At 42.5% G+C, this 12,707-nt stretch overlaps 1 protein-coding gene across 1 annotated transcript in view; it reads left to right on the forward strand.

Moving 5' to 3' along the window:
- Window positions 1–12,707, forward strand: part of ERBB3 (erb-b2 receptor tyrosine kinase 3) — a 107,218-nt gene that overhangs the window by 67,128 nt on the left and 27,383 nt on the right. Inside the window, exons 4-15 of the mRNA XM_081934725.1 lie at window positions 1,164–1,289; window positions 2,107–2,172; window positions 3,417–3,535; window positions 4,122–4,263; window positions 4,476–4,589; window positions 5,842–5,962; window positions 7,033–7,106; window positions 7,912–8,002; window positions 8,496–8,695; window positions 10,908–11,040; window positions 11,139–11,229; window positions 12,132–12,286. Of these exons, the coding sequence (XP_081790851.1) occupies window positions 1,164–1,289; window positions 2,107–2,172; window positions 3,417–3,535; window positions 4,122–4,263; window positions 4,476–4,589; window positions 5,842–5,962; window positions 7,033–7,106; window positions 7,912–8,002; window positions 8,496–8,695; window positions 10,908–11,040; window positions 11,139–11,229; window positions 12,132–12,286 (1,432 nt within the window). The remainder of the gene's footprint in view (window positions 1–1,163; window positions 1,290–2,106; window positions 2,173–3,416; window positions 3,536–4,121; window positions 4,264–4,475; window positions 4,590–5,841; window positions 5,963–7,032; window positions 7,107–7,911; window positions 8,003–8,495; window positions 8,696–10,907; window positions 11,041–11,138; window positions 11,230–12,131; window positions 12,287–12,707) is intronic.

A 12,707-nucleotide genomic window follows, 5' to 3' on the forward strand; every position in this document is an offset into this window, starting at 1 on the left:
CAAATAATTTGGGCAATTCGATAGCTATCTGTCTGAAAACTTAAAAGCATTCAAAAAGATCCAGAAGAGCCTCGCACATCTTTACACAATAATGATGTTATTTCCTTGATAATCCAAAGCAATCATTCAGGGAAGCAGTCCAAAGATAGGAAATGTAACTCTGGACCCCATTTGGTGTGATGTCTTGGCAATCTAGATTATTGTATTTTGAATAGAGTAGTTAGTCAGAAGTGCCTGAGGGAACTCCTGTGCCACGCAGGAACTAAAGCACATAAGTAAATATGAAATATTTATACTAGGCTTGCCTACTTCAGAAATTTCCTCCTGCAGACATTTTTAGACAACAAACACCCATCATCTTTTCTCCACCTGAAGAAATCCCTGGGGCCTCAGACATCTAGAGATAGTACCCACTCCAAACAGCTGATGAGGGCAGTGACATATTTGACATGGATTCAATTAATTATTTCAGTAAGGCTCCAAGAAGCAAAGATGCTAATTTTATGTATATATACACCGTGTGTGTGTGTGTGTGTGTGTGTGTGTGTGTGTGTGTGTGTATTTGTTTTCATAGATTTTCACGGGTGTAGGTATGCTGGTCTTGTTGTATTCGTGGCCGGAGAAAGCTCCGGCCACGCTTTAAGCCAAAAACACCAGCCTGAGGATGATGAGTGAGACCTCGCCGAAACGTTGCCAAGACAATCTCAATCTTACACAGGAAAAGACCCGAATACAACAAGACCAGCATACACACACACACAAACGTGTGTGTGTGTAATAGTGGTGGGATCCTACCGGTTCGGACCGATTTGGCCGAACCTGTAGTAACGTGACGGCCTGGATTGCTGGAACTGGCAGCGACCCAGACCTGCCACACCCCTGAAACGGTTCTCCTGGTGCCGCCATAGACACCGCCATCTTGTTTTTGCTTCTGCGCATGCGCAGAGCAATTTTTATTGCACTGCGCACAGCGTGCATAAAGCATGCACAAAGCGTGCATGCGTGTGGCGCAGCCATGAGCAAACCGACAGTAGCGATTGCCAGAACCCACCCCTGGTGTATAAGTGTGCATGCATTGATGTATACAGCAGTGGCGGGATTCAAATTTTTTTACTACTGATTCTGTAGATGTGGCTTGGTTGATTACAATATTTATTTTTCAGAAATCCTCTCTGGGGGCGTCTATATTGGAAAGAACAAACAGCTATGTCACATGAACACAATTGATTGGGAAGACATCATCCGGAATTCAGATTTCCAGGCAGTGGTCCATGACAATGGGGAGAAATGTGAGTATTGGCCACCTGTTCACATCACCTCTCGCTGGCCTTTCAGTTATACAGGGGGCTTTATAGATTGTGGGCTTCTTCCAGAGGAATGGCTTAGTTTTATCCAACCTGGTGTTTTACAGATATTTTAGAATGGCAACTGCTAAATTTAGATTAGCAAGCACACTGCTGGTTGAACATTTTGTGAGTTGCAGTGCCAATATCGATAAATCCTGAAACTATGACCAAGTCTGGTTTATTATCTAAAAGAAAGCATACTAGAAGAAGAGGAACAAAGATTGGAGAATCAGATATTAAACAGGAAAGAGCTCTTTTATTTAAGGATATAAGTTTCATTTAAGTGACTTTGGGCTAGTCACTTGTTCTCAGCCCAACCCACCTCAAAAGGTTGTTGCTGTGAGGAAATTAAGATGAGAAAGGAGTGTAAGATATGTGTGCCACCTTGATTTGTTTAAAAAAAGAATAAGGACGGGATATAAACTAAATAATCAATAAGTAACTTAGGATGGCATTGCATGAAAGGTAATTATGACTGGTCCTCGGAGTTCCAACCATCTTCAGCACCTGTGTAGTCAGATGACCACAAGCTGGGGGTGTGTGGCAACCAATTTGCACTCACAACTGGTTGCATGGCCCCATGATCATGTTTTAATATTTTTAAATGAACCTTTCGTAGATTTTAAAGGGTACAGCCTAAAGTCCCAGAAGTGTAAGAACAGCCTGTTAGTACCTTGCATGGCAACTCTGTTTTTAATCCATCATGCTCATTATCTTTGTTGTGATGTTGTGTGTCTCCCCCCCCCCCTTTCTCATGCAGGTGCTCCATGCCATGAAAACTGCAATGGCCGCTGTTGGGGGCCTGGTCCAGAAGACTGTCAAAAGTGTAAGCATTACAAAATATCTGACATAATTCAGCTATTATCTTTAATTAAGAGTTGGAATCAGCATTTTTTAGCAGTCACAGTGTAGTTCTATCGTGAACTCTCCAATGAACAAATGGCGTTGAAACCGGAAGCTTGCAATCACGATCCATTGCGGCCTATTCCATTGTTGTCATAAACAGGAACATTTCCTTTCAAGGCAATTGCCAAGAATTTGAAAGCTGTGTTTCATGAAGCATATTAGCATAAGTGTTGGTCACTGCCCACAGTCACTTTTTGTGAGATGGGCAGCTGTACACATTTGATTAATTAATAAATAAATAAGTGGCATGTCCCCTCTTGAGGCAAGCACCTTAAAGCAACTGGAGATGGCATTCAAAGCAGCCACATCATCTTTGCAGAGGATGGGACTGCTTTAAAACTTCAGAAAGATGTCCCACTTCTGCTAAATCACTTTCAAATGCTTTGCTCAGCTCTGGTCCCTTGTGGGGGAAAAAATTGTACAAGCTTTGCCTCAGCTGAATCACGGTTGAAGAAAGAGGGGAAAAGACCAAATATCTGGCAACTTCAACCCCTTTTTTTAATGGCTGAGCTACTACGATGGAGACAGTGTCAAGAGTCTGCAAATAAACTATGCCAGATCAAATTAAGGTGGAATCAGAATATTTTGGGGGGAAAAACAGATGATTGTCTGAGCATGCTATTAAAAATAGTTTTTAGGTTTGAGATTTCCCAACCAACATGGGTACTTGTAATGCTACTTGGGTATTCTGGGAGTTGCAGTCAAGTGTTGATTGCATTGGAAAGTTGATTTTTCATCAGCAAAATTGTCCATGTATAGATAGAAACAAAACCCATTTTGCTGTTTCAGGATGGTTTACTGTGCAGAAAAGAGTGTTATTTATTTCCTTTAAATTATTAATGTATGTTTTCCACTTGTGGAAAACCAGTGCAAAATCATTCTTTAAAAAAAAGCACAAGCTGCAAATACAGCAAAACTACCTTCCCATTCTCATTCATGTCAGTTCATTTAAACTCTGGGATTAGAGTTTGCTGAAGTTCACTTTAAACATCCTATCAATGACAACTTCCCAAAGGCTTGCACTTGTCCTTATTATTTTAAAAGGTTCTGTGTTAAAGATCACTATTAAATGTGTTGGTGTATCCTTAGATTGGAGAGAATGAGTGACCTTTAGAGGGTTACCAGGACACTGACCAGCATGTTTTTTTCCTCTCTCTACCTTAGTGACGAAGACCATCTGTGCTCCTCAGTGCAATGGACGCTGCTTTGGCCCCAACCCCAATGAATGCTGTCACGATGAGTGTGCTGGAGGCTGCACTGGGCCGCTCAAGACAAAGTGCTTTGTACGTAACCAGGACCGGTTTCTGGGCTGACCTTCACAACTGCCATTACCTCATCTAACAATTCTGTCTCTTTTTCTGTATTGAGTCTCGTTTCCTCATTTCTACCCTTTTGCTAATACTTCCAAAACGTCATACCGTCTCGATCCTACCACTTTCTTTTGATTTCTAGAGCTTCATTGCCAGAGTCTGCCAGCCAACATTATCCTCCTCCTTGCTAAATCTTTTCATTTGTATCTTTGTACAGTCTGGCCATCGCTAGATCTTGAACTTTAAGGCCTTTGTTTTCATCAAAAGAACTAGTGTACCTTTCCTTTCTGCCTTTCCTGCGTTCTTTCCTTCCCACATTTTCTGTCTGGTTTTCCCTTGATTTACAATCTTTTGTGAGGTGCCAGGGAGAATTTGAAGCCCTTGTTGTGCAATATCCATCCCAAATCTCGTCTCCTTTTAATTTGTTCAGGTTCTGTTGTGTGCTATCAGGAAGAGTGGGGGAGACTCCGTCTTTCATTAGGAGAAAAGCCTCTCAGCCTGGGATGATGGGGACAAAGTCTATTTCATCGTCTGATGACTTTTCTTTCGTCCACTGCAGGCCTGCCGTCACTTCAATGACAGTGGAGCCTGTGAAACCCTCTGTCCTCAGCCAATGATCTACAATAGACTCACTTTTCAGCTGGAGCCCAATCCTGATGCTAAATACCAATATGGTGGTGTGTGTGTCAAAAATTGTCCACGTAAGTCCTGGGTCATGAATACAGTGATGTACTCAGATGAAACAGAGATAGATGAATTCCTGAGGGCTTTCCCTTCTGCTCCATGACTTTTTATGTTCCCTTCCCAGAGATGTTCTACCTGCCAGCCTTTCTTTGATTTCTAATATCTTACTCTCCAGCTACCAATTTCTTACAACTTTATTTTTCCCACCCTTTCTTTTACCTCCTCACAGATAATTTTGTGGTGGATCGGACCTCCTGTGTCAGAACCTGTCCCAATGACAAAATGGAGGTTGAAAAAAATGGCCAGAAGATCTGTCAGCTTTGTGAGGGACTCTGCCCAAAAGGTATGAATGGGAAGAAGCACTTCTGACTCACAGACTTTGTACAGGATGAGTGGATACAGACTTGAAAGTCTCATGCATTAATCTTAATGATGTTAACGCACACAATCCTTTTAATTTAAGCATTAATAATTCAATTCCCTTTGAAAGAACTTCCCAATCCAAAGAAATCATCTTGCCAAAGGTCTTAACTTTTAAGTCCTTTCAAAAATCTTTATGCCCAAAATTCTCAAATGAAACTTAAACTTGTCAGTAACTAAAACACCAAAGGTGCTTTTTAAAATAAAAAATCATCCCAGCATCTATTACTTCGGAATTGAGCAGGCTTCATCCTGCTTCTTATTGGTCCAAATGGAACCAGTTTCTAAATTACTAATTGGCCTCAGATGTAATCTTTAAATTGGTGTAACTTTAATTTTTGATTCGCCCAACTCAAAATTATGTCCTGGGTGAAGACGTAAAAAGAAAAACCACAATCTCAATGAACCCCTGAACGAAGTTTGAAAAACTGAGTATGTATATATGTATGTTTTATAGATTTTGCATCATCTATTCTGTATGGGATGGTGGGATGGAGCTGTTAAAAATTATTTCAATGTATTATCAACTTTGAATGAATGAAACACTATTTATTCTTTATTCTCTGACATTAAATTAAAGGAAAGACCAGGGGATGGGGGAATGAAAGCCATCTACAATGGCCACCCTAACGACTGATTTTACCAGGGTCATTGTCTATCATATATCAGCTATCCTATTCAATTACTCCAGACACCCTTGGTCGGACATGGCTTATGCATGACAAATTAGCTGCATATTATTTTTGACAAACTTAAGTGGGAATGTATTAGACTGCTGCTTATGATCTTTTTAAAGAAACCAGTGCAAAAACAGACGCTCTTGGACTTTATATCTTTGTCCTTGGAAATATGCATGCTGATGATTACAAAGGGTAAAATCATATGACCCCAACTAGGGGCCACTCCAAAACCTGGGACAGAACCCAGTTCCCCTAAACCAGGGCTGTCATACTCACAGCATCATCGGCATCATCGCGTGACATATAGGGACTTTTTCCCCCTTTTCTAAACCGGGCACAAGCATGGCCAGGGCATGACACATCTGGCCAGGAGTTTAACAGACCTGCCCTAAACCTTCTCTTTTCCATGAACTGCATGGGAATATATAAAGTGAGAGGCTAAATTGGAGACATTAACCAATTGACTGTGAAGCTCCTACTTTCTCTTCTCTACAGCTTGTGAAGGGACTGGTATTGGAAGTAAATATCAGACAGTGGATTCCAGCAACATTCACCGATTTATAAACTGCACCAAAATCTTGGGCAATTTGGATTTTCTTATCACTGGTCTAGAAGGGTAAGTATGTGCCTCTCTGTGTTATTTCAAATGATATCCTGTCTTTCTGCCACTTAAAGATGCATAGGTGGTGTATCATTCTAAAACATAGCTATATTGTTGAACAGGGTCAACTTTCTCTCCTATCTTTGGATCCCAGAAAATTGGAATGGAAATAGATCTAGCACCTCTTTTATCCTTCCTTCTTTGCCCTCCAGTTGCTACAATTTTTGTTGGAATTTGGTAATTTCCTGGCAACAAGCATGAGGCTATCTTTGAACTTACAGAATAACAGACTTGGAAAGGGCCTTTGGAGATCTTCTAGTCCAACCCCCTGCTCAAGCAGAAAACCCTATACCGTTTGAGACAAATGGCTGTCCAATCTCTTTTTTAAAAAGCTCTTGGTGATGGAGCACCCACAACTTCTGGAGGCAAACTCTTCCACTGGTTCATTGTTCTCACTGTCAGGAAATTTCTCCTCAATTGTCAGTTGGAACTCTCCTTGGTTAGTTTCCATCCAGTACTTGTCCTGCCTTCAAGTGCTTTGGAGAATAGGTTGTCCCCTTCTTCTCTGGGGCAGCCCCTCAAATTTTAGAAGACTGCTATCATGTCATCCCTAGCCCTTCTCTTCGTTAGACTAAATATACAGGACGCAGTTCTTGCAACTGTTCATCATACAGTATGTTTTAGCATCCAGCCCACTAATCCTCTTTGTTGTTTCTCTGCACTCTTGTGGATATTAACTTATGGATACTAATATATGCTAACTTATGTTATATTCATAGTCATGTAAATAATCATATACTCGGAATTAAGGAAATAAACCAAGTTGTATTAAGTTATCCTATTTTATATTTGTATGTATGTATGTATGTATGTATGTATGTATGTATGTATGTATATGTGAATATATATATATATATATGTGTGTGTGTGTGTGTGTGTGTATGTATGTATGTATGTATGTATGTATGTATGTATGTATGTATGTATGTATATTCATTCCTATAATGAAATTCTTGAAGAAAGCAGCTATCAGATTCCTTCTCAAGGCATTCCACTAGTTCTGACCAGCTCCATTCTTTCTACAGAGACCCTTGGCACAACATAAGTGCCCTGGATCCAGAAAAACTCAATGTCTTCAGGACAGTGCGAGAGATCACTGGTGAGTTGGGGTGCAGAAACCTTTAGAGAAAGGTGGAATATGCACAGTACCATGTTGTGTATAACGCAGGTGGTAAGGACAGTCCTCTTTGATATTTTACCTGTTTTCTGGTGTCTTCTCCCTGGTGTGAAACAAGCTTGAAGAAAAGCTGGAAAGTTAGAGAAAGTTATTTGGAAAAGAGAGTTTGATTATACTTTGGGGTTTGGAAGAAGAAAAGCCCACATTTCTTAGCTGCCGAGTTCCACATTTCTCTTGTGAGCTTTGAGCACTACGTTGGCAGAAAGATGGAATACAAATAATGAGATAAAATGAGATGTTTGCATGATGTAATAAAACATGCAGGCCACAATGTACCACATGAAAAGTACAGGTTGGCTACTTGAAAATAACAAAGACTATTTTGGGAGGTGGTGACCTATTCGTCATGCTGCCTAGTCCTTATGGGAACTTTCTGGAGAGTACCAGAAAGTCAAGCAAGGTCATTCTGGAAGTTAGACTAATAGTAAAATTTACATGCGGAGGTTTACATTTTGGAGATGGCCTAATAATAGCTCCCAAAGTTTGATTCCTAATGTCACTAACCAACAGATGCGATGTAACCATTTTATCTGACTTGGGGCGGATTTTTCTGGACTAAGAAAGAGAATGTTGTTGACAAGGTTGCCCCCTTGAAAATTTCTGTGAGGGAGGCAGGTCAGTTGCAGGGTAAAAAAAATCTTTATTTGGAGGCACCTGGCAGGGGGGACTGTATGACAATGATGGAACAAGGCATAGGGATTAAGAAATTATCAACTTCTTGTTGTAGGTTACTTGAACATCCAGTCATGGCCCAAGCACATGCAGAATTTCAGCATCTTCTCCAACCTGGTCACCATTGGTGGGCGCAGCCTGTATAAGTAAGCATCCCCCATCCCCCCTCTTGGTTCTCATGTTTTACCTTTGCGTTTGAGCTGTAGGAAACTTTAAGGATGGTGATTCCTCCAGTTTGCCTCTTCTACTGAAGAGAAGTTCGTAAGTTTGAAAAACCCTTGCGGTAAAGGCTTTGCCACAATGGGATCCAGGAAAGCAGGGGTGGGGAACCATGGCCCTTTTATGACTTGTGGACTTCAACTCCCAGAATTCCAGAGCCTGGCTGGCTCAGGAATTCTGGGAGCTGAAGTCCACAAGTCATAAAAGGGCCATGGTTCCCCACTTCTGCTGTAAAGGGTTGGCACCTTCATGCATAAGGAGAGACTCCTTTGTAAGTGATGCAAAGATGGACTTGAAGGCATGTGTTTGGATTCTCTTCTGCCAGTTTTCCCACACTCCTTGGGCCTCTGGTACTTACAAATTTGAATGAGTTGCTTCCATTCCTCCTCTGAGACGGAGACTGCCATGTGCTTTTTCTAGCCGTGGATTTTCTTTGCTGATCATGAAGAACATGAATGTCACCTCCTTAGACTTCCGTTCCCTCCAAGAGATCAGTGCTGGCCAGGTCTACATCACTGAGAACCGACAACTTTGCTATTATCACACCATCAACTGGGCACGTCTCTCTCGCCGGCGTCCCGATCTTAACATCAGGAGTAACAAAGCTCCCAGGAAATGCAGTAAGTGAGGAGAATAGTGTTGGAAGAAATGTCCATCTGGGTTCAGTTCCAAGTGGGGAAAAAGACACTGGAAACAGGGAGACTGCTTGGAAAGATGGTTTAATGGTGGACAGGCTATCCTGAGACCCAAACTTGTTTGCCTTGCTGGCTGGTGTAATTTTTCCCAGATGCCATGTGGTGAGTTTCTGTTTGCTAAATGAGCCTGCCTGAAAGGGATAGATCTTTGTTATGTAGAATAGATTGACTCAGGCCTTAATGGTCTATTGACAAGGGGAGGGGGCTGAGTTTCTGACTCCCTTTTAAAGGAAATATTCTGCCCTTTTAATATTTCCTAAAATATTTTATTTTCTAGTAAAGGGGTGGGTTTTAACTTCCTACAATAGAAAAGCGAGAGAGGCCGTGGAGGGATGAATGAACAGAATCAAACAGCAGCAGTTGTTTCTGTAGCAGTGATACAGGATGTGGCTAACTGCTGGACTAGGAATTGTTTTTCAGCCGTGAGCAAACATACAGATGCACAAAAATACATAAAGCTACTCAGCCCAACCTGCTGCCTTCCAGATACATTGGTTTACAATTCCCAGAATGTGGAGATAGCATGAAACACATCTACCCCATAGGAATGAATCGGTCACTTTTCCTGTCCAGGACTAACCTTACAAGGACATCCCGGAGTGCTTTCCCCTTCAACTTCCTGGAAAGGGAGCACTCTCATTGGAAGGGATGTTGCACTTACTCACACACTCAGCCTGTTGAGCAAGGTGGATCTTGCTAAGCCCCCTTTGCGTCCTACTTGGGTTTTCCAGGTGGGTGGGGCTAGGGAAGACAAAACACAAAACCCATCAAGAGGGAGGAAATAATTAGGGGTACACAATATATAAATCACTTTCAACCACTGAGGAAGTCAGGTTCTTCTGAATAGACAGAGGCCCAATGGATTTAAAATAGCAAATCTTGCCTGGTTACAATGTAAATTCTCTCCCTCTCTCTCTCTTTTCTCTCCCTCCCTCCCTCCCTCCCTCCTCTCTCTCTCCTCTGTCTTTCTTCCTCCCTCCCCCTCTCTTTTCTCTCTCTCTCCCTCCCTCCCTCATCTCTCTCCTCTTCCTCCCTCCCTCCTCTCTCTCTCTCCTCCCTCTCTCCTCTCTCTTTTCTCTTCCTCCCTCCCTTCTCTCTTCTCCCTCTCTCCCTCTCCCTCTGTCCTCTCTTTTCTATTTCTCCCTCCCTCGTCTCTCTCTCTCTCTCTCTCCCCTCTCTCCTCCCTCCCATTCCCATCTCTCTTTTCCCTCCCCCCCCCTCTTTCTCACACACACAGTCACTCGCTCACTCACTCATCCACACTTGCCCACACCTTCTCAATTAGGCTGCCAGGCACTAGCTAGAGGGATGGAAGCTGCTAAGTCTGGATGCAGAAATGAATCCAGGAGTGGGCAGCTTCAGAACCCCTTTTTATCTTGCTTTGTTGATTAGCTAGAATTGGGTTTTCCCCCACGTGCTCAGGCCCAGCTTCCTTATCTGCTTCAGGTAACTTTTTTTTCTTTGCTTCCTTAATAAATTTGCTTCTTATCCACCCCCCAAATGGATCTTTTAGTCACGATTCCTAGCTTTTTGTCCTCTCCTGCTTACTTGCCCAGTTCATCTTTAAATTATGGCAGCTTTATGCTTATGTGCCTGGTTCATTATGGCAACTTCAGCCTAACCTCATAAGGGAAAGTGATTTGATCAGATCCACTCAAGACAACATACATTTTCCACTTGCATTGTGCTTCTGCTTCATTGTGCATCCTTATAAAATGAATGATGTGAGTCTGCTTTCGACGTGCGATTGTTTGCTGGTGAAGAGACCAGTCACAGGTCTTTCCCAGACATCTTTCCCATCCAATTGCAGTGAACAAAACTGCAATCCCATAATATCCATACTCTAAAAATGTTCATTCTCCTTTACCCTCAGCTGTCTTGGCCAGTGCGACTCACAGATCTTCCACTGTCATCTCGATACTATGGCCAATGAGAGGATGTTGGTTGCTTGCAGTAACAGTGGCGTTGTCTGGGGACAGCAAATGTTATTTATCAAACAGAGCCATCGGTGTTTTCAAAGGGTTCCGATTAAAATATATAATCTTAAAATGATTAGATTTGATCGGTTAGCTCAAAATGAACCAAAGAGGCCTTGACAGAGGCCCCCCATTTCTGATCCATTCTTTTTTCCTATCAGTTCAAGAGGGAAAGATCTGTGACCCTCTTTGCTCCAGTGATGGCTGTTGGGGGCCTGGCCCAGACCAGTGTGTCTCTTGCCGAAACTACAGCCGTGAAGGGGTCTGCACAGTCTCCTGCAACTTCTATGAGGGGTAAGAATAACGGCCAAGGGCACCTGCTTCTGTCCTCCCTGCTTCCATCCCAGACCCGTGTTTCTAACATTTCCTTTTCTTCCCTTGGCTACACGAAGGGAGAGTCGAGAATTTGCTCAAGGGGACGTTTGTTTGCCGTGCCATCCACAATGCCAGAAGATCGAGGGAAGCCTCACCTGTAATGGACAAGTATGAGAGAACACATTTTTTTAAGGAAGCAGTGGGGGGGAGGGATTACTTTTAAATTACTTCTTCATTTAACCACATTGCATTTTTAGAACTAAGAGGCAGTTTAAAACATCTAAAATAATTTCCAGGAAATGTCCTGGGGCAAAACAGCTGCTCCTGTTTCCTATCCTATAACTGCTTTTCCTAAACAAATGTAGCCTTTTCTGAGGGCTAGGCAGGAAGAGCTGAGATGTTCCTCTCTTGGGAGGTAGCTATATATATAGCTTATAACCCGGCGTTGCCCGGGTATTTATTTATGGGGGGAAAATGTCCAGACCAAACGTAATTTCTAATGTTGGGTTTTCCCCCTTACCAGAGGGAGCCCCCTTGGGGAGTACTGTGAAGCCGTTACCATGGCAACTCCACTGCGCTGTGCAGTAGAAGCTATTTTACGGCAGTTCGGTAGAAGCCATTCAAAGGCACAACAGGCTGTATTGTAACAGAACACACCCCGAGGGGTGTCTTACGCTTACAGTATTTGTTTCCAGAGAATAACCTGGAAATTTGTTTCCATCTGTGTACCAAGTTTGGTTGAAATTGCTCGAGGCATTCCACACTTATGCTGGAACACACACACACACATTTATATATATATAGATTCCAGATTACTATCTATCTATCCATCCATCCATCCATCCATCCATCCATCCATCCATCCATCTATCCATCCATCTATCTATCTATCTATCATCTACCTACCTACCTTCCTACCTCAAATAAAACTGCCATTCAGCAGAAATTTGATTGATAACCTTAACCTCTGAACTGTCTCTATCCTGGGTACTGCCTACCTGTTCTGACTCAAGGCTCTGGGATCAGCATCCTCTTCCCATATACAAATGGTGTCCTGTTTTCCTCTTCAGGGAGCTGATGAGTGTGTGATCTGTGCAAACTATAAGGATGGGCCCCATTGTGTTGAAAGCTGCCCATCAGGAGTCCTTGGGGTGAAGGGACTAATCTTCAAGTATCCTGATGCCAACAAGGAGTGCTGGCTGTGCCATGAGAATTGCACAGAGGGGTAAGGGCTAAAAACAGCATCCACACTGTTGCAATCATGTTTTCTCCAGCAATATCCCTCATTGAATTCAGTCTCCCCTGCTGGTTGGGGAATTCTGGGAGTTGAAGTCCGTACAGTACATCTTCAAGCTGTCAAGGTTGAGAAACACTATATTATATCACACTTCTGGTTGGTAATCTTGATTGTGGCCTTTTATTGATTTTAATTGCTGGCACTGTAACCCCCACCCCCGAGAGATGCACACATGAATAGAATAGAATATCAGAGTTGGAAGGGACCTTGAAGGTCTTCCAATCCAATCCCTGCTCAGGCAGGAAACCCTACATCACTTCAGACAAATGGATAGCCAACTTCTTCTTAAAAACTTCCAGTGTTGCAGAATTCACAACTTCTGAAGGCAAGTTGTTCCACTGATTAATTG

The sequence above is a fragment of the Natrix helvetica genome (assembly GCF_964273705.1).
Source record: "Natrix helvetica genome assembly, chromosome: 1".
NCBI classification, from domain to species: domain Eukaryota; kingdom Metazoa; phylum Chordata; class Lepidosauria; order Squamata; family Natricidae; genus Natrix; species Natrix helvetica.